Raw genomic sequence first — 22,570 nt, 5'->3', positions numbered from 1 at the left:
TGCTTCTTTTGGCTTCAGTTCTTTTGTATCATACAATTTTATCATTTAAAATCAAAGACCTTACCATCAGATTTACCTGGGCTATAGTGGTAATTTTACCACTTACCCATGACCAAATGTGTATGACAATCCCTACTTCACAAGATTATCATCAAGATGAAATTAAATGAAACAATTTTTTTTTTTTTTTTTTTTTTTTGAGCCGGAGTCTTGCTCTGTCACCGAGTCTGGAGTCAGTGGTGCAATCTCAGCTCACTGCAACCTCCACCTCCCAGGTTCAAGCAATTCTCCTGCTTCAGCCTCCCGAGTAGCTGGGACTACAGGTGCCTCCCACCACACCTGGCTAAATTTTGTATTTTTGGTAGAGACAGGGTTTCACCATATTGGCCAGGCTGGCATCGAACTCCTGACCTCATGATCTACCCACCTCGGCCTCCCAAAGTGCTGGGAGTACCGGCATGAGCCACTGCACCCAGGCCTAAATGAGACAATTCACGTGATTTTTTTTTTTTTTTTTTTTTTTTTGCACATGGAAGGCACTCAAAAAATAAAAGTGACCATTTCTTTCACCTCTGAATTCATACTCTTTATTTTGAAGTTGTAGTGTCGTGTATATAGATTAGTAAAAGAGAGCTTTGGAATCAGTGAGGCCCGGATCCAAATCCCATCTCTGCTTTCCACCTGCTGTGTGGCCTTGGGCAAATGTCCTAGTCTCTCTGAACCTCGCTTTCTTCTTCTATAAAAGGAGATTAATGGTATTTGCAGGAATGCTGTGAGGTTTATAAATAGCATATGCCAAGTATCTGGCACATGTTAGGTGCAAAATAAATGGTTTTGCTTATGCTTAGATAAAATGACTTTTGTTCTATGAAATGGAGCTAATGATTAGGTTTTATGAAAAGGCTTTATTTATTTATTTCATGATTAGATTTTATAAAAATGCTTTATTTCACCTAGAAGCTTACCTGGGTGTCATTTTATGGTTGTCTTATCTGACCATTTTTAAACCATGGTTGGATCTTCTGGAAATGTTTAGAGCTCGTTATGAAGCCAATGTAAACAAAGGTACCTATCAGCTGTTGCAGACACTATCCCATCCACAGGGGCGCCCCTGACATAACGGTAGCCCAACTTCACCCTGAAGTCTTGGAAAGGTTACATGATTCAGACAGATGTAGTAGGCATGAGATTACAGGCCAAGAGGAAGAGGCTGGGGCTGTGGGCAGTATATTTGACAGGCTCCTACACTGCAAGCCTTGTTCCGGGTCCCTTACAAAGCACCTCTTTAGGATGAAAACAAGATGTTCTTTGTAAATAAAAGTTCATGCATTTGGGTAATGAAGTCATTTTCCAGCGCTGCAGTGAAAGATATTCTTCTCCCAAGCCCTGTGGGTGAGGACTGTCGGGAGGAAGAGGGGTGGCCAGTGAATCTCCAGAGAAGATATGAGCACAAAGAGTGCAACAGTCTATCTCTAGAAAAAAAACCGAGCAACCGTGCTCAAGAAAGTGGGCATCCTGACCCTCTGCCTTCAGAAATAATGTACCTCTGGTTCCTGCCGCTGGAATCCCTTTTCCACCCACTTTCCTGCGAACTAGCGGGGGCCACATAAAAGATCTATATAAATACAGATAAGACATCCGGTACCTTGACTACATAAATAAGAGTGGTGAGGAAGCGGTCACAAAAGCTGAATATTCTTCTGGAGCCCTTGGAGGGGCTCCAAACTGAGAGGGGAGGGAAGGCAGCAGGGAAAGGCGGACCTCAGTGTCTGAAAAGCCAGCTTAGAGTGGGAGGGTCTGAAAGTGGAAGGTAAAAAGGGAGTGGTGAGAATGAATGTGAGAAGGAAGCCAGGACAGCGCAGTCCCCAGTACCGAACGGCCGGGGAGAGGAGGTGGCCTGGCGCTGGCGGGGCTCACCCCAATCCGTCTGCCCTTTGATGCCGGACTGTAGGCTCCGTCCATCTGTAAGTTCTTGAGCCAGAACCTCTGGGAGAAAGAGAAAAAGTGAAAGAGGGAGAGGGAGAGGGAGACAAAAGGGGAGAAGGGGAGAGAGAAAGAGAGAGAGAGGCTGGGACTCTCCCTTACTCTAGCACTTTCCCTTTTTTCCTAAGCTGCTGGTTGCGCTGCCACCTCCGGATACTGCACACGGATTGGAGGGAAAATAAGCGAGGTACCGCCGCACCACGCGGGGGACCCACGGAGACCTACAGCGCCCGAGCCCTGCTGGATGTCAGCGGAGAAATGGCTTTGAGCTCAGCCTGGCGCTCGGTCCTGCCTCTGTGGCTCCTCTGGAGCGCTGCCTGCTCCCGCGCCGCGTCCGGGGACGACAACGCTTTTCCTTTTGACATTGAAGGGAGCTCAGCGGTTGGCAGGCAAGACCCGCCTGAGACGAGCGAGCCCCGCGTGGCTCTGGGACGCCTTCCGCCTGCTGCCGAGGTACAGTGTCCCTGCCATTGCCACCCTTTTAGGGCACCTGCGCCCCCGCGGGCTGTGCCACACTCGTCCTTCTCTCTCTCCGCCTATTTCCTCTCCCCATTGCCTTGAGAGTTTCACCTGGGCTAGGTCAGTTCGGAAACTTGAAATAGTTTTCCTTTGTAAGTTGCATTTGGATGTTGAGAGTTGAAAGTTGAGGCTTCGGAGTGTGTCTGCTCAAACGGGCGAGAGTGCATGTGTTGGTGCTCTGAGTTCATCTGCTAGACTCTCACTGGGGACTGCAGCAGCACGTCGGTGACTTCTGCCACTTGCGTGTCCCGGGAGTCATTTTGTCAAGCCACAGCACTTAACATGTGTGCCCTGTCACTGGCTTCCTGTCCTCTGCACTGTTAGGACAGTGGGAACACTACTGCAGGCTTTTTGTCTCATATTAGACAAGAAGTCTTCTGCAGCAGGGAAGGTGAAGGGGTGAGTGAGAGCGGCTGGTCATGAAAGGAGCTGTTAGGAAACTGCTGAGAGGATACCTTAAGTAGAAATGAGCCATTGTATTCCAGAAACAAGACGTTTCCATGAAAATCAAGCCTCAGGATACGCTATTGATAATATGTGTATTGAAAGAGCTGCTGTTTGAATATCTTACAATAGCTTTTAAGTTGGAAACAAAGCCGGAATGTAGAGATCTGGTAAAGGAAAATGAATCCAGAACAAGTGATTTAAGAGCCCCCTGAACTGAAACAGACAACAGCGTGTCCATTGCATGGGAGATGCTAAGAGGGAGGAAAATGAAGTCACCTAAGTTCATGGGAAAGGAAGGAGCAATTGACCTAACAAACACCACACTCTATAGCTATGGTTACAGCAACTGTACAACTAAAACAGTTATGTGGATTGACACCATTTCTAACATCACTGATGCATGGATTATTGCTATGAATTCTGTTGTTAGTACAATTATGGTTATTAATTATTGATGATTAAAAATAAGGTGCATGAACATGGTCCTTCTTCAGAGTAAGCCCTACTCACATGCCCCAAAAAAGAGAGAGTATGGACAGGGTCAGAATATACCAACCTCTCACTGTGGTATAAAATGTAGCCTCCATGAGAAAGAGGGAGCATGGCTTGTGGTCAGCTTCATGCCCAGAAACTTGGGGAGAAGCCAGACCAGGAGGGATTTCATGCAATGGGAAGGCTTTGCTTCTCTACAGGCTTGGAATTAACCCCAGGGAAGCATTATCTCCACCTGTTGCTTTGAGCATGGAAAGTCCCTGAATGAAATGCTTGACTTAAGAGTAAGATTGGCAGATAAATAGCAGGACACTCAAATGTGAATTTCAGATAAATAATGAATGCATTTTTATCACATCCCAAATACTTCAGAGGACATATTTATACTAAAATTTGTTTTCACTGTTCATCTGAAATTCAAATTTATCCGGGCATGCTGTATTTGTGTCTGTTACGTCTAAAGAGACAAGCCATATAGAATTTTTTTTTGTAACTCTCATCCCACCAAAAAAAAAAAAAATAGGAAAGTAATTTTTTGAGCTTTAGACAACCTTAAAATTAATGTTCAGACCCCAGGAAATTTCTTATGCGTGCATATGTTTGGTGACATAATAGGAAGGCAGCACAGCAAAGTGTCTTAGATTGCAGGTTTTCAGTCTGATGGTCCCAAGTTGAAATTTCAAGCTCTTTGACCTTGGGCAAGTTACAGATCCCCAGACTGCAGATAAACTGGTACTGACAGAATTTCTTGATGCCTACTTCACACCTCATACTGTTACTGTAATGAAATTAGATAAAATAGACTGCTTAGCATAGTGCTTGACATAGTATAAATGCTTTATATATGCCAAGAGTTGTTATAATTGTTACTATCAAAAATGTGGATGATCAGATTTTAAAAAACCCTTATTCAAGAATATTCCTTAGAACCTTACGTTTATGGTTTTCTTTTACTTAATGTTATTGTATCTGTTTATCTATATTCTTCCAACTGGAAAAAAAAAGTCATATGGTGAGTTAAATTTGTAATACTGTCAGAGTCTAATAGGCTTAGAATGCCAGTGGAGGCCTTCAGTTTTGAAAAACAGAAAGAAGATATTAGTCATTCCAGGAAGGTCAAAGTATATGGTGTAGAAAGGGTGAGATTGAGGTAATTATGTTCCCACTGCATAGTTTCACATAATGCCTCCAGTTAGCCTGCAGTCCCATGGCGATCCCAACGCCCCACCATCAGGTTTCCCATGCTCTTTATAGCAGTAAGCAGACCTTAAACCAAATACATTCCGGAGACTTAATAACATGGTACAAACACTTTACTGGATTGGCTCAGGAGATGGTATTTGTGTATATATGGAGAGAGAAAGAGAACACGGACACATTATTCATGCGAAAGGTTCAATGTGTGGATGGGAGGATATTCTAAAAATACGTTCTTTTTACTTGGATTTATATGAATGGTTATTCTGCAATTCTCCTTCAGAAGGAAGGAAGAAAAATATTAAGGCAAGCATGGAGCAGTGGGAGGTGCTTGGCTAAAGGCCTTCCTGAGGTTCTCCTAAGCTCCTCAATAGGCCAGCTTGTGGACTCTCCATCCCTGAGTACTTGGCCCAAGACACAAACTCTGACATGCTGTATTGCTCCATGTGAGCTGGGGAGCAAATACATGAAATATGCACAGAATAAAAGGATAGAGACTGTTGGCTGACCAAAAAAAAAGTCTCCTCTTTTCCTTGTAAAACAAGTCAAAGCTTCCCCCGAGATGCAAAGTATTTGAAAAGAAGAGCACCTGTGGGTAACTCCATACTAGTTATGGGGAGGATTTTCCCACCTTTGCTTCTTGACAATTAATCTACTGAGTCCATTATTGCTGAGTTTACGGTGAGAACAGTGATTCTCAACAGGTGATTCTCGAAAGGGAAGACTGGGCAGTTTCAGTAAGGATAATCAGTATTCTAATATTTCACATTAAGGAAAAGAGTCTATTCATTCCACCATGCACACTATAGCAAGAAAAACTAGTCCAAAGTCTTCTTGACCAATATAAATATGGTAGATATGGAAAAGAACTGGAGTGGGGGCAGGAATGAAGATGGGAACAACCCCACAAGAAGCCAGTAACAGAATGTCCTTGGGAAGAGTGAGATCCTTGTCCATCAAAAAGAAGCAGGAACTAAACAAGGTCAAGAACATGAGGTTGGAGGTTACACTGTGTGGCTGGAAAGAAGCCACACAGAGACTGAGAAATTGAGAAGGCAAGGACTCTGCTGACAGGGCAAGGTGGAAAGTGGTGGAGGGGGTGACGGTGCTGTTACTGGCTTTCACATATAAATGAGAGAATAAGGGATACAATTGACAACATTGAGTAAATGCCCCTCAGAGGGGAAAAGAGGAATTTCTCTCCTAAAAACCTCAGCTTTGCTATTGTCATTATTGTTGTGTTAACTTTGCTCCAAGAAGATCAGTGCCCATGAATGCACCCTACACCAGAAAAACTGACTTGCTAAAAAGAAACTCTATAAAGCAGACTAACTCTGAGGGACTTTCCCTTTTGACTCTTTCCCGTGTTGATACATGACCCCATGTCCCAAAGCATTGTTAGGCTCCTGCCATTAAAAGATTGCAAAATGTTTAATAAAAATATTTTAGATCTCTTTAACCATCTGCTTTCTTTTTTCTTATCTTGGTCACTTGCTTTGAAAAAGGTCCCATGGGATCACACTAAGACCTCCAGTTGCTAGCCTGGGTTATCACTCTCTACTGATGTTCTAACAATTCAATTAGGTAATCTGAACCCCTTACACGCAGTCATTATTTCATTCATTTATTCACCCAACAAGCTGGTTTGGAGCCTTACCTCAAACAGAGCAATAAAATAGGCACAAGGAGGAATAGAAAGAAGCATAGTCTCATCTTTGCCCTCAGGGGTGAGCAATTGAAGAGACAAAAAAAAATAGGCGGCCATTATATAAAGAACAATGTACTAACATTCTGTAAGAGTGGCTACAAGGTAAGTGCCATGCAAGGTAATGTGAAAAAAATATTATTCCTGAGCTAGACCAGTAGGGCACAAAACTTACTTGCCATACACCAAAATAGGCTTCCAAAACCTTATTTTAGAAGAACTGCAATATAGCGGTAGTGGTGATAGTTAGAATAGCATGGCTCACAGCTGACACTCGTTGAGTACTTACCACATGCCAGATACGGATCTAAACCCTTCCCATGAGTAATTTCCAGTAACTTTCATGACAAGTCAATGTGACTGGTATCGTTATTATCTCATTTGATACACATAGAAACCGAGGCACAGAGCATTTGCCCAGGCCCCTACTTGTAAGTGGCACAGCTAGGAAGGAGTTTATAAAAGCAGTTGAACTGTGCAAAAGTAGCTAGGAAGAGGTGATTAGATAAATAGAAGTATATATAGGAATACTTCTAGTCAAAATTTTGGGAATTCCTTTTTTTTTTTTTTTTTGAGACAGCATCTTGCTCTATTGACAGGCTGGAGTGCAGTGGCTTGATCTCAGCTCACTGCAACTCCTGCCTCCTGGGTTCAAGCGATTGCCCGCCTCAGCCTCCCAAGTAGCTGGGATTACAGGTACGTGCCACCATGCCCGACTAATTTTTTGTATTTTAGTAGAGACATGGTTGGCCAAGATAGTCTCTATCTCATGACCTTGTGATCCACCCACCTGGGCCTCCCAAAGTGCTGGGATTACAGGTGTGAGCCACTGCGCCCGGCTGGGAATTTCTTAAAATGAAGAAATATAAAATGCAATTTAAAGACCATTTTTGCAGTGCTTGTTGGATGAGTAGCATAAGTTACAAAAAGTTGAGATAACTTCGCTTCCCCATGTAGTCTAATAACCATGTTTTAGAACTACTCATGTAAGAAAGAAAAAAACTAATACTTGTTGACTTGTACTGTGTCCCATCAACCTACATGAATTATCTTATTTAATACTAAATAGTGAAAATTATACCCATTTTACAGATGAGTTCATTGACATTTAAAAGTGGTAAGTACCTTAACCAAATTTTCAAATTCCTTTCTTTGCTTTCTGTATACCAGGGAGTCTCCCTGATAGAGCACTTTTTTTTTCAACTATAGTCTTCTTATTTTCTCTTTATAATGATATTCTAGTGTGTGTCCTCCACATGATGCTACAGTCTATCTTAAAAGCTCTTGATTTAGATTAATAAGTAGGAAACTCATAACAGTATTACCTAAGGAATACCTAGTCTATCTTATAGAATTTATTATAAAATTGCTAAAAAATAAAGAATTTCATTCCCTAGTGTTCCAGAGTTCTTTGATTTAACCAGAGGAAGTTTTTTCTTTTAATGTGATAAAATAAATATAACAGAAACTTTGTCATTTGATTTTTGTTGTTGTTGTTGTTGAAACGGAGTTTCACTCTGTCACCCAGGCTGGAGTGCAGTGGTGTGATCTTGGCTCACTGCAACCTCCGCCTCCTGGGTTCAAGCAATTCTCCTGCCTCAGTCTCCCAAGTTGCTGGGACTGCAGGTGTGTGCCACCGCACCTGGCTGATTTTTTGTGTTTTTAGTAGAAATGGGGTTTCACTGTATTAGCCAGGATGGTCTCAATCTCCTGACCTTGTGATCCGCCTGCCTCGGTCTCCCAAAGTGCTGGGATTACAGGCATGAGCCACTGCACCCGGCCATTTGAACTATTTTTAAGGGCACAGTTCAGTGGCATTGACTGTATCCACGTTGTTATAAAACCATCACCATCGATCTCCAGAACTTTTTCATTTTCCCAAACTGAAACCGATTAAGCAATAACTTCCGATTAACTCCTTCCCCCAGCCCCTGGCAACCACCATTCTACTTTGTCTCTATGAATTTAACTACTCTAAGTACCCCCTATACATAATCATGCAATACTTATCCTTTTGTGCCTGGCTTATTTCATTTAGCATAATGTCTTTGAGACTCGCCCATGTTGTAGCATGGGTCAGAATTGCATTCCTTTTTAAAACGAGTAATACTCTGTTTATATGTACACTATGTTTTGTCCATTCATTTGCTGATGGATATTTGGGTTGTTTCTACCTTTTGGCTACTGTGAGTAATGCTGCTATGAACATTGCTGTACAAGCCTCTGTTTGAGTTCTTGCTTTCAGTTTTTTGGGGGTGTATACCTAGAAGTGGAATTGCTGGATCATATGGTACAGAGGAAGTTTTAAGCCTCAGCGTCTTACAGGGGCCAGGTGAAAAAGAATTGAGTGAATTTAGCTCAGTAAAGAAATGCATCCTGTGACTGGTGGGACTCAGGAACAGGAGATGGAAGGGTCCCTCTTCCAGAGTGGCAGCCACCTTTCAGCATTGCCAGGTCTTCTGGTTTTATTTTGTCTTTTTCAAAAGAAGACAGAATTTGGATTCATAAGTGAAATTGCTGACTCAAACATTTTTTAATGCCCTGTAGGCTGAGTACATCTGAGGGCCAGATTCAGCCCAAGGATAATTTATTTGCAGCCTCTGTTTTACAATATTTTGAAGTTCACCTTTCATTACAGGCAGAATATGGGCTTACAACCAGACAGATGTGCTGTGAATCCAGCTCCACAACTTTCTAGCCGTTTGACTTTGGGCAAATTGGACCATCTTTTAGATACTCAGTTCCTTTAATTGCAAAATAAATAGAAATACACTTGCCTTGCAAAATTCTTGTGAAATTTAGATGAAATAATATATGTAAGCTGCCTAACACAAAGTTAGCTCTCATTTCTCTCAGTCTGTCCCTCCTTCCTTTCCCTAATTTTTCCACTCTCTGCCTCTGTCTATCTTCAGGTAAAGCTTTATACTATCTTGTTAAAAGTATTTTGTTATCAAACTCCTTACTTATTGCATAAATACAAGTACTTTTAACTCTTGCTTAAAATTTGCTGATCATCCAACATTGGAGAAGAAGACTGTCATTTAGTTTTTATAATTATTGTGTCTTTCATGGTTCTTTAAACAGCCTTTCCCCAGCAATAGGAGGATCTGAGCAGTTAAGAGAAATGAATGCTAAATCCCCAGAAAAGCTAAAGAAAAAAGCCAACAGCGACTGGGCACGGTGGCTCACGCCTGTAATCCCAACACTTTGGGAGTCCAAGGCGGGTGGATCACGAAGTCAGGAGTTCAAGATCAGCCTGGTCCAGATGGTGAGACCTCCGTCTCCACTAAAAATACAAAAGAATTAGCTGTGCATAGCGGCGGGCGCCTGTAATCCCAGCTACTCGGAAGGCTGAGGCAGAGATTTGCTTGAACTAGGGAGGCGGAGGTTGCAGTGAGCAGAGATCATGCCACTGCACTCCAGCCTGGGTGATAGAGCGAGACTCCATCTCAAAAAAAAAAAAAAAAAAAGAAAAGCAGCTTTGATATGGCAAGGACAATACCTTTTTTCCCCTCATAATTAAATTATTAAATCTGACTTGTCACAGTTTCTTGATTTAAAATACCAAAAACACGCCCCTACTTTAGGGTTTTTTCTGGCTTGTAGTAACCATATGAATATAATGATGGTCAGACATAATTTTGAGAACTTTGATTGGTTAAAAGCCATTAAAACCAGATTGCTAGTATATGCTTTGAATCCAAACCTTAGCATTTCCAAACAATCATATTTTTTTCTAAAATAAGTAAATCTAGTCTATTGATGTCTAGTGACCATATAGAATAATATTTAAATACCTACTCATATTTGCAAAAGAGCAGCATTCTTTTTTCAACTGTTTTTCTTTTTTGCTCTTGGTGTGGTAAAGTTAAATTCTGGGAAATAGTTTACTAAAGGGAAGTTTAACCACAGATGTTTGTAATTCCAACTTAAGTTTCCCATCAAAGTCTTAATGAAATTCAGCTGCCAGCAGTTCAGCTCTGAATCTGAGTCTTTTTATCATGAGAAACTTGGGGGAAACAACATTCTGAAGCTGAATGGTAATGGGAAAATTTCCATATTCAGCCCAAATCCTCTCCATAAAGAAAAAAATACTTAAACAAATTCTGTTAAAAGCGGGAGGAGAGATGGTGAATATAATTTGAGTAATATGCAAAATGACCTTCTTTTCACTCCTAGGACTTTCTTAGTTTTTATGTTGTGTTTTGGTGTAGGCTAGAGATCCGTGTTTACCTAAATGGAATGAAGTATATACATTTTTTACTTCATAAGAACTGATGAGTTAGAGAAATCCCGTAACATTAACAGCTGCATTAGCACACGTCTTGTGCAAACTAGACCACTAATCCAGGCTGTACTCTACAGCTAAAAGGACCCCTGACCATGATGCAGACTTTGCATATTAACATTTATTTTGAAATTATGCCATTTTGGAGTGGCGTGATTGCTTCAAAGGAAATCAAGGACTCTAGGGATCGAAAGTACCTTCACTAAAACTTCCCTCACACACACAACTATTACATGGAACACTGTTGTCTATGTACAAAGTGAAATGCAACATGGCATGCTGAACTAAGCAGCTCTAGAAAGCCAAATGTCAGTCCAAAGAAACACATAACATAGACACCAGCCAAAAGGAAGAGAAATGTCTAGTAAGCCTCAGCCCCTGGGATGCTAGGACTATAGAACCCTCTAGAATCACGGCACAGAGCCACAGCACAAATTCAGGGTCTGGGGCTGAAAACCCTGGCAAGCCTCTTCTTCCACAGCAGAGGTAGTCCAGGATGCCTTTCGAGCTTCATGGCTATATGTGTGTGTTTCCCTTTGATGAACAGCGATACAATTTGACAAGCTGAAGGTGTTACCTAAGTGTTACCTCTTTTCCTGCTGATCTGTCCTGAGTCCTAGGTGGTGCTGTCAACCCCCAGGTCACAGATGAGGTGCTAAATGCCTGCTATTTGGAGATTAAACAGTCTGAATATCTGGAGATGGACTGCAGTTTCATTGTAGTACATGAATAATTGCCTCATTTTATATTGTTCCTTTGAAATTGTTGTCTGCCATGGTTCATGCCAATAGACACCCTGAAATTCCACTCATAAGAGACCTGAAGCCTGTCCTGCAGCGCAAAATTCAGCATAAAGGAGACTTGTTTGAGTGCAGAGGCAGTGGGTGGTTATTACTGGTTACGTAAATCTATCATACCTTGCGGCATGAGCCATGAAATCAAAGGAATCATAGAATGTCAGATTTAGAAAGGAAGTTTAGAGATTCAACTCTCTCATTTTGTAGGTGAGGAACCTAAGCTGAGAAGAGAGGGGAGGTGTGGGTGCTCGACCCCGGACACGATGCCCATTAGCAGTAGTACACGTGCCACAGGGTAAACCCCCAAATTGGAGTTCAGCCTGGGAGGCCACGTGGGTTCTTGGCTTCACCCAGGGAGGATTTCAAGAGCCAGCCGACAGAGTAAAATGAAAGCAAGTTTATGAAGAAAGTAAAGGAATGAAAGGATGCCTACTCTTCAGAAAAGCAGTCCTGAGGGCTGCCGGTTGGCTGTGTTTATGGTTATTTCTTGATCATACGCTAGACAAGGGATGGATTATTTATGAGTTTTCCAGGAAAGGGATGGGATTTCTCAGAACCGTGAGTTTCTCCCCCTTTCAGGCCTTATAGGATAACTTCCAGACGTTTCATGGCATTTGTAAACTGTCATGGCGCTAGTGGGAGTTTCTTTTGGTATGCTAATGTACTATAATTAGCATATAATAAGCAGTGAGAGAGACCAGAGGTGGCTTTTATTACCATCTTGGTTTTGGCATGGTTTGGCTGGCTTCTTTACTGCATCCTGTTTTATCAGCAGGGTCTTTGTGACCTGTTACCTTGTGAAACCAGTCCTGCTGACTTCCTAGCTCACAAGGAACTGTGTCTTCTGACTTTTTGCCTTATGTTCTTTCCAATTGTTTTAATGGACTGAATCATGCTAGCTTTATTTTATTTATTTATTTTTGAGACGGAGCTCTGTTGCCCAGGCTGGAGTACAGTGGCACGATCTCAGCTCGCTGCCACATCCGCCTCCCGGGTTCAAGCGATTCTCCTGCCTCAGCCTCCTGAATAGCTGGGGTTACAGGCGCCCGCCACCATGCCCGGCTAATTTTTGTATTTTTAGTAGAGAGAGGGTTTCACCATGTTGGCCAGGCTGGTCTCGAACTCCCGACCTCAAGCAATCCACCTGCCTGGACCTCCCAAAGTGCTGGGATTATAGGCATAAGCTACCGTACCCAGCCTCATCCTAGCTTTAGAACTAGTGATTATTACCTGGGCATATCTAGATATCTTGTAAAATATATCTACTTCTAATATATTATTATTCTTTTACTCTTGTTTCTGTTTATCCTTAAGTTGAGTCATCAGTAGGAGATTCCCATGTAGCTGAGTAGAGCTAGACTATGAGTCTGTAACTGTTCTGATTCTCGGCTCCGTCACTAACAACCAGATCACCCTTGCCAGGTAAAGAAACCTGGTCAATTCCTCTACCTGCTGGGGCCTCAGTTTCTATCCTAAAAAAAATTTTAAATGATTACTTCTAGCAACAAAATTCTATAATTATTTAAGAAATAGGTTAAAATTTATGCCAGTTAAAGGGAACCTGGGTTAAGATACTGAATCACATAGTCATAGCTGTTGCCCTAGTTAGGACCCAAGACTTTAAGAGTCCAGAGCCTGAAGGAAACACAGGGTCCTGGCCTGTGGAAGGGGGTGCGGAGGGGTGGTTCCTAACAACTCCAGATGTGGGGCTGGGGCTGATCCGCAGCACAGGGTACCAACCCGGCCACAGACATGAGCCTCTCCAAGGTGACACAACAACGAGGCTTCCCAGACAGGCTAAATGTGTCTCCGTGTGGTCAATGAATGTTCATGGGTCTCCCATGCCAGGGTCCAAGGGTGCTGCCCCCTACTCTATCTGGACCCTCCAGAATGCCCCTAAACCTATCCCCACTGCAGAGAGACAGTGAAGTAGACAATGGAAGAGATCAGGGACTGGAGACCCGCTGAGCAGAGACTCATGTCAACACATAACAGTTCAGTGCCAAATGGCAGAGGGTCCAGAAAGATGAAGGTATTTTTACTCAATGAGAAAGGAAGGGAAAGCCAGTGACAGATTATTAATCATTATAAACATTAACATGAAATACATTATATTATACATCGTACAGCTGTCCACTAGATCTTAATGACCATGTAAAGAATTATCTTGCTTTAGATTTGGCAGAACACAACATGTGGAAGCAAAAGTCAGCATCGTTGGTGTGTGAGGGGATATGCACTGGTGTCCAAATGCCCTGATTGTTGCTGGTTATGGGGAAGAGGGCTCTAAAACATTGCCACTGAAAGTGTGGTTCAAAGACGGCAGCATCAGCATCACCTGGGAATGTGTTAGAGATGCAGAATCTCAGGTTCCACCCCAGAATCAGAATCTAATTTTCACCATATCCCCAGGCTGTTCATCTGCACATTAAAATATGAGAAATGCTAGGCTCTCAAATACAGGTGGGCTTGAATTTTGAATGGACTTAGGGGAAATTGCAAATACAGAAAATTTCAAAAATGTTTTGATGTAATTATGGAGGAAGACCCAAAAAACATAAATTATACATAAGTCTAGTAAGGGGGTTCACAGGCTCACCCATGCTACCTGAAAATGTGTACTTCAGAATAAAATACAAGCCTCAAAGGAAACTGCTGCTTTGAGGCATCTAAAGGAAGCTGATAAGGTAAAGTCACTTCCTGAAACCATGGCACACACATACTGGGTGCTCAGAATGTATTTTTTGAGAAAAGACATGAAATGACATGGCAGGTTTTTTACTCCCACCTAACTTCTCACCACCCATAACCCAGTTACCAAAAGACTGAAGACTCTGTGTCCTTGAAGGAAGTAGAGCAGAGGCAGGGGAAGAATTTACTTGGGGAATCTGCTCAAAAATAGGAGGTTACTCACACTTTTCAGGGAATAGTGGGATTGTGATGTTTTTCTTGGTAACAAGAGAGTCATTCTGATTCAGGATGTCTCTCCAGGGAGTGAGGAGTGCAGTCTGTGTCCTAGACTAGAAAGATAATGTTAGGAGACAGGGAAGAACTAGTTCCCCAAAATGAAAATTGCCAATTGCTATTCCTCCAGCTGGTCCTTTTCTAGAGGGATTGAAATCTGCAGGCAAGTGCTTTTGAGTCAGGTCTGTGTCTCCTTCTCTATCAGAGCAGACGTCCCCATTCTCCCAGCAGACTCGAGCTATCCTTGCTGCAGCATTTTAGCTTTAATTACTAAGCACTCGATTAGCACTTGCTGTGTTGCAAATACTGTTCTAAGCACTTATGTGTATTATGAATTCATTTATTCCTCATAACAACCCCATGAGGAAGGCATTAATATTAACCCCATTTTACTGATGACGAAAATGAGCCAGATAGCAGTTAAGGAACTTACGGTCATAGCTAGGAAATCTGACCTCAGACTCGTAACCTTCACATTATAATGACCCTGTAACATCTGTTTCTAAGTCTCAGAGTGCCTTAGCAATACCCCAGCTAATAAAGGTTTCCCGTACTACCGCAGTAGTCTTAGCAGTTGACAAGTCTGTAAAGAACATTTAAATTAGTGGTATGTTTAGTCTTTGGCCTTGTTTTTAAGTTATAGAGTAAACTAAGTATCATCCCAGTAACAATGGGGAGTCCTTCCCTTAAACATAGGAGGAGTAACAGTTGATGAAATTTCTGAATGTGTATATATATATTCATGTGACTCCAGCTATGCTGAGCATTGGTTTTTCAGTAGATTCCTGAGTCTAGTTTGTGGACCTACAACTTAAAAGATCTTGAAAAGGATAAGGAAAGAGCTGACATGGTAGTAAAAACATGACCTCAGTTCCTAAAAAAAATAAAATACAAATTGAGCTATGATATGATCCAGCAATTCCACTGCAGGATATATAACCTGAAAAAAAGAAAATCAGTATATAGAAGAGATATCTGCACTCCTATATTTGTCGCAGCACTGTTTACAATAGCAAAGATTTGGAAGCAACCTAAGTGTCCATCAACAGATGAGTGCATAAAGAAAATGTGGTACATATACACAATGGAGTATTATTCAGCCATAAAAAGAATGAGATCCAGCCATCTGCAAAAACATGGATGAAACTTTATGCTAAGTTAAATAAGCCCGGCACAGAAAGACAGATGTCACATGTTCTCACTTATTTGAGGGATCTAAAAATCAAGTCAATTGAATTCATGGACATAGAGAATAGAAAGATGGTTACCAGAAGCTGCGAAGGGTAGTAGGGGGTTGGTGGAGAGGTGGGAATTGTTAATGGGCACACAAAAAATAGAAAGAATAAGACCTACTATTTGACAGTACAAGGGGATGACTATAGTCAATAATAACTTAATTGTACATTTTAAAATAACTTGATGTGATTGGATTGTTTGCAACTCACAGGATAAATGCTTGAGGGGATGGATAGCCCATTCTCTGTGGTGTGCTTATTTCCCATTGCACATAGTCAAGTTATTACTGACTATAGTCATCCCATTGTGCTATCAAATAGTAGGTCTTACTCATTCTTTCTATTTTTCGTGTGCCCATTAACAATTCCCACCTCTCCACCATTGCATACCTGTATCAAAACATCTCACATACCCCAGAAATATACACACCTACTATTTACCCACAACAATTTTTAAAATAATAAAAAGATTAAAAATAAAACAATTTTTAAAAAATGACCTCGGGGAAATGATTAGATAAAGTATGTCAATCAGGAAAACTAACGAAGGTTTAGAAACAGTTTACCTTTTAAAATGTTTCTCTACAAATGACAATAGAAAAAGAAAGGAAATTTAACAACGAAAAGGATTCAAAAGACAGGCTTGCAAGAAACACAGGCTGCTAACTCCTTTAAGCACTATATAAAACAATTTGTCTGAAATAAGTGAGGTATTCACTCCGCACCCAAGGAATAAGAGTATAGTGCTCACCATTCAAGGTAGCAGTGATTTGATCTGGAACACACCCAGGTAGTCTTCTGCCCTTCTGAACTAAGAGAAGGACTGTAGCAGCAGTCACTTGTGAAGTGCATTGTAACCTGAATAGGGAGATGTGTGAGAATAATGTTACCCCAGATTTTCACGTGCAGGCATCTCTTTACTATTTCTCCTCTCCTCTAGCCTCATGTTTTAAAATGTTTTTCCTTCTGTATTAGTCTGTTGGGGCTGCCATAAAAAAGTACTCCAGACTGAGTGGCTTAAACAATAGAAATTTATTTTCTTATAGTTCTGGAGGCTAAAAGTCCAAGATCGAGGTGCTGTCAAGGTTAATTTCAGGTGAGGGCTCTCTTCGTGACTTGCAGATGGCCACGTTCTCACCGTGTCCCCACATGGCCTTTCTCTTGTGTATATGCAGAGGGAGAGAGGTCTCTGGTATTTCTGCCTCATCTTAGAAAGATGTAAGTTCTATAAGATTAAGGTGCTCCCCCTACAATATCTTTTTTTTTTTTTTTTTTGAGATGGAGTCTCACTGTCACCTGGCTGGAGTGCAGTGGCGCATGATCTCTGCTCTCTGCAACCTCCACCTCCTGGGCTCAAACGATCCTCGTGCCTCAGCCTCCCAAGTAGCTGGGACTATAGGTGCCTGCCACCACACATTTTTAGTAGAGATGGGGTTTCACCATGTTGGCCAGGCTGATCTTGTACTCCTGACCTCAAGTGATCCACCTGCCTCAGCCTCCCGAAGTGCTGGGATTTACAGGCATGATCCGCCACACCCAGCCCATTTAATCTTTATTGCCTGTATTTATTACCTCTTTATAGGCACTATCTCCAAATACAGTCACTTTAGGGGTGAATTTTGAGGAGACACAATTCAGTTCATCACACCTACCAAGTGAAATGTATTAAGTAGTAACTCATTTCTTAATGAGGCAAAGTAATTTATAACCACAAAGGAAAACTTCTGAGAAAATAAGATAATGAGTGTAATTGCCCTGTTTTAACTTTAAGCAAAAGCCAAATTTAGCACTTCGTTTTAATTGTACATTTTTAATAAATATGTCACCATTACTATTTATTTATTTATTTATTTATTTATTTATTTATTTATTTATTTTTAGACAGAGTCTTGCTCTGCCACCCAGCCTAGAGTGCAGTGGTGTGATCTCCGCTCACTGCAATCTCTGCCTCGCGGATTCAAGCGATTCTCTTGCCTCAGCCTCCCAAGTAGCTGGGACTACAGGTGCCCACCACACCTGGCTAATTTTTTTTATTTTTAGTAGAGATGGGGTTTCACTATGTTGGCCAGGCTGGTCTCGAACTCCTGACCTCAAGTGATCCACCCGTCTCGGCCTCCCCAAAGTGCTGGGATTACAGGCGTGAGTCACTGCACCCGGCCAACTTTTAATTCAATATTTTGAAATATGGAAAATAGTATGTCAGGCTCTGTACTGCCACATTGTATTCCTTAGGTGTCCAGGGACACTCCATGATCAGTATCAATATCTTTACTCTCTTTTTTAGCAAAAAGGTGCCCACTACCCCAGCAAGTGCCATGTACCCTACAAAGATGAATAAAACACAGAGATGAAACAAGTACACTGTAATGCAATATAACTAATTTCTTATGTTACGAAAACTCTTGGAGGATTTAGAAGGAAAGTTCACTCCTGGTGGAACATTCCCAGGTGACTTCATGGGCCACGTGGCATTTGAGTTGAATCTTTAAGATTGAGGAAAAGGATACAAGCTGAGGGGACAGGATGAGTAAATGCAAAGACACAGGGTTTCTTCTGGAAAGGGAAGAATCCCAGTTTGTTGGGCTGAACCACAGGGAGCCATCAAAGACTTCAGAGCGGAAGAAAGAGAAACACAGTGAGAATCGTGATTGTCAACATTAATCTGGACACAGGCTCCTGGCTAGATTGGGCAATAGGCAGCAGAGAGCCTGGAATCAGGGTAACCCATGTCGTGCATTGGTAACCGTCCAGGAGATCCTAAGGAGGCCTGGATTTGGATGCTGGCTGTGGTCTGGAAAGGAGAGAACAGACGCTGGGATCATCGCCAAGGTTCTATCAAGATGGTTTGTCATATGTTTGAAGAGTAAGGATGAGGGAGAAGTCAAAGGTGCTGCTGATGTTTGTAGAAATGTATTAAATCATGGGAGAGAAGTCTCTGCAGAGACCTTTTAACATAAAACCTAGTAAATCAGTGGCTTTCAGACTGAGGCTCCATGGAAATGCCTGAGGGTACAAGGCCTCCGGAGCAGCAGGAGGTTGCTCCCTACCTCCTTCAATCAGAGCAGCTTCTTTGTCATCTGTTTTATAGATGAATTTCACATGAAATTTTGCTGGTTTTCAAAAAAGGGCTTCTCTGCTCTAAAATATTTGAGAACCACTATGCTGGGGCCTCCCAAGTTGATATTCTAAATCAAGACAAGTCTCCAAAATGTTACTCAAAACCTTATTCAAATCAGTGCCTCCCAGGCAGTTTCCCAGCAGTACACACGCCTACCTCGGGCCAGTACGTGTCACCGGTTGCATTGAGCAGCTGATGCTCAGAGCACCCCTGTAATAGCTCCAAACATGAGCTAGAAATCTTTAAACAATCGGTGCTCTCCTGAGAGATATTTTTGTGCTTCCTGTTCCCTGTCTGATGGTATTTTTGGCCCTTTGCAAGGAAATTAGGAAATTCCACTTTTGTCTCAGTCACTACCTGGGAGTACTGAGAACAACAACAAAGGAGCTTCGGAGAGAGGATAGGATGGTAGTGGGTAGACCAGATAACCACTATCTTTTGATCTTCGTAGGAATGACCAGATGTTTATTCAGTTTTTAGTCTTCTAAACCAATTATTCCATTGCAAAGAATGTCATCTTACTCTGAAACGTAAACCACAGTTGCTTACCTGCACCCTGAGCTAAAAAGATAGCTCTCAAGTCTTACTCTCTCCTTCCTCGATACAGAATTTCACTCTCTCCTTCCTTGATACAGAATTTCACCCCATTTGTGGTCCAGAAACTGTTTCCAATGATCTCCAAAGGGCAAAAGTACTTCCATGATGAACATTATGTCTATAAAAATCAAGAAAATAAGCATCAAAAACTTCAGTTTTTCATGCGAATTACAAAAGCATCAACCTAAGCATTTCATTGTGTCATGAAGGCAAACTACAGCTTGTTTTAATTTGCCTTATAACATATCTGCAGTATACCCAGGGAGAACTGATGTTCTAATGAATTAGGAAAGCTTCTTTTATGTCCTTCTACCTGTAGCTTGAAGACCTCAGCTTTTAAAAAGCTGTTGATATTGAACAACTGTTAAACTGGCAGTTATTCACAACTGTCAAATATTGGAATTTCCAGTAACTACTGACTCAGGTAAAAAATAGTGTTGATACTTACTAAGCTTTCATGATTTACAAAGTGTTTTCCTACATACTTCCACCTTTAATCTTCACAACCATCTTACAAACCAGGCAGGCCGGAGGTTATTCATCTAATTTATGGAACCATGGAAATGTTAAATGAGAAGCCCAAAGTCTCCTAGCATGGAACCTTGTTGAAACAGCAGGAAGTTTCATAGAGTTCTAGACTGTTAGAATGTGAAGAGCCTAGAAATCGTCATGCTGCTAATATCATTGAAGAGGAAGAAACCAGAGTCAGACGTTGAGTCACTTCCCCAAGTTCCCACACAGGGTTTCTAGAACTGGAACCACAACCAAGTTTACTGGCTCTGGGGTCAGTTGTCTTTCTCTACTGCGTCACAGAGCAGGGATGCCATCACGGGGGTGTTGAGACATTAAGTGAACTGGATCAGACAAGAATATATCCATGTTTACCTTCATCTTATAACTTATGTAGCCATCTGTGTCATAGAACTAAGTAATTTATTTAATTACTAAAACGTTGAAAGTTCTCTTTGCCTTTGGTCATTATATTTATGTCAATTTTGAATTTAATTTATAACCAAATCACGCATCCCGTTTCTTTCATTTCAAGCACTTTTTGCCTTGGCCCCATATGGCTATCAACCCCTTAAACCATGCTCTCAGCACCTATACTTAGAAAGTAAGCATTGGAGTCCATTAAGATTTCAGAATTTCCAGCTAGAGTTTTCTGGTGGTCACATAAAAATAAACAAAACATCCTTGATCTTAAAAGGAAGAAAGAAAGATCTATTTCAAAAATGAACAATACCACTTTTGTTTGAAAAGTTGAAGAATTATTTTTAAAATCCCTAGACCATATCATGTCTGGTATTCCTCCTGTACACAGTGATCGGTCAGATTTCCACATGACTTTAAGAAACTTCCCTAACATGTACCAAAACAATTGAAATGTGAGAAATTAATGAAGAAAAGGAAATGTTGATAGCACCGAAGTGGTCCACTCTGGCACTTGTACCCCTCCACGACCTTCTCAACCTGCTTTATAACAATTCTGAGTTTCAGCAGCTCCATTTTTATATGTAGAATTTTTCTACTGTTAATGTCACAGGCCAAATCACCTTAGTTTTCTAACAGCAAAAAAATATATAATACCTGTTTCTCAAGAAAATCTGCCAATTCCCAACAGAACTATAGAACTTTATGGTATAATCCAGGGACTTTGCTGTGAACAGCATCTGCTGAGATGTGCCCTGAACCTAATAGAGGACAAGGGAAAAGGGATATTTCAGGAGTTTGGAGCAGCCCCACGTGGTCTGCAAAATAGGAAGGTTTTGGGGAGGCAGGAGAGTTCTAACCCTGCCCATTCCATGGCCCATTTTCAAAATGACGGACACTGTCATGCCTCATTCTCACCCTAGTCCTTGATGTCAGGAGGATCCTCAATATGGTGAGAATAACACTGTATTTAAGATGAAGCTGATGTCTGTGTAAGGTCAGAGTAATCGTCTTTATGAGTATTATCCAAAGATATTTGGATATCCAAATATCTTTGTAAGGTGCTCAAAACCTCTAGGTTTTTATTAAAGGGCTGGGTTCTTCCCAGTCTCAAACAGTATTTGTGGTTACTTTGGAAGATGAAGCACATTTTTGCCGTGCCCTGTGTTTTTGGACATGCAGTATATCAAAGTATTCAGTAGAAATAAGCATTCTGTTTTTTTTTTTTATTAGTACATTTTTTTTTTTTTTTTTGTCTTCTCTTCCATTCAGGTATGTTGAAAGCTACGTGTTGGATCTGTTTTTTAGTTATGACATTAGATCTTCATCTGAGATTATCTAAACTAGTTTGGTTTTCTTTTGATTATAATCTCTTGTTTTTTTAATCTGCTAACACAAGCTCATGTTTATCTAGAAATGCACTTTCTCCTCAAAGTCATGAATCAGCATGAATTTCCTTTGAGTTAGTTCAAATCATCTAGAAATTAACAAATTTCAAAAAAGAAAAAACATACTAAAATGTCAAAACTTTATGAGAATACTTTATTTGCTGTATCTCAGCTACTCAGTGACTAGGTTTATGACAGTAGAGTACTGAAAACCAGGTGCACCAGGTTCTTGTTTTCATTCTTGATAGGTTCTAAGTTCGTTAAAGCAGTCTTGCAGTTACTCAGAGAGCCACAAAACCAAGTGTTCCTCTTGTTATCTTGCTTAGCTCACTTTGGGTAAAATGCATCAAACAGCAGAATGAAAAATAAAACAAAATATATTTGTTTTTATAGTTGAATGACATTCTCCCTATGTATAAGTTATAACTTGAAAATTATTACTGCTTCCAAGATTCCTAACTTTCAAGCCACATAGGAGTGACTCATGGGATCCTGGTGGCCACAAAGAATTAACGAGTCTTCCAGATGTGCCTAACACTTATTTCAGGAACTAGGGCAAGCCTCCAACATTATCTACAATCTGTGGAGAGAGAGTGGTGTGTCCATGTGAGTATACTGTAAGCCAGAAGGTTGCTGAAGATGTCACAGAATTTAATTGCTGATATTAAACTAATCATTCCAAAGAAATTCCCAGCAAGTAGAAAAAAGTAAATTCATTGGTGTTTTTATTGAGAGAGATTACCAGGAGTGAAAGATGCCTGCTTGAAGCAATGAAACAACAGACAGAATATAAGTTTAACCTCTCTACCTTATGAGGAGTAAACTAAAAACCCCTATACTTTCAGCCTCAGTTTTCCTCCTTTCAGAAAGTCCTCCACACCCCACATCTACCAAAGAACTATTTTTGATT

General features: G+C 41.2%; 1 protein-coding gene across 2 annotated transcripts in view; it reads left to right on the top strand.

Moving 5' to 3' along the window:
* Nucleotides 1-1,718: 1,718 nt before the first annotated feature.
* The window catches only part of LOC105499731 (laminin subunit alpha 4), a 148,829-nt gene continuing 127,977 nt past the window's right edge, over nt 1,719-22,570 (top strand). For both annotated transcript variants that reach the window (XM_071096337.1, XM_011772502.2), the window contains exons 1-2: nt 1,719-1,964; nt 2,112-2,436. In XM_071096337.1, coding sequence (XP_070952438.1) covers nt 2,242-2,436 — 195 coding nt within the window. In that variant the 5' untranslated portion in view covers nt 1,719-1,964; nt 2,112-2,241. The remainder of the gene's footprint in view (nt 1,965-2,111; nt 2,437-22,570) is intronic.

Source organism: Macaca nemestrina, chromosome 5 (assembly GCF_043159975.1).
Source record: "Macaca nemestrina isolate mMacNem1 chromosome 5, mMacNem.hap1, whole genome shotgun sequence".
NCBI classification, from domain to species: Eukaryota; Metazoa; Chordata; class Mammalia; order Primates; family Cercopithecidae; genus Macaca; species Macaca nemestrina.
Note: the sequence above shows the minus strand (reverse complement) of the source record. Positions and strands in the feature narration are given on the sequence as shown.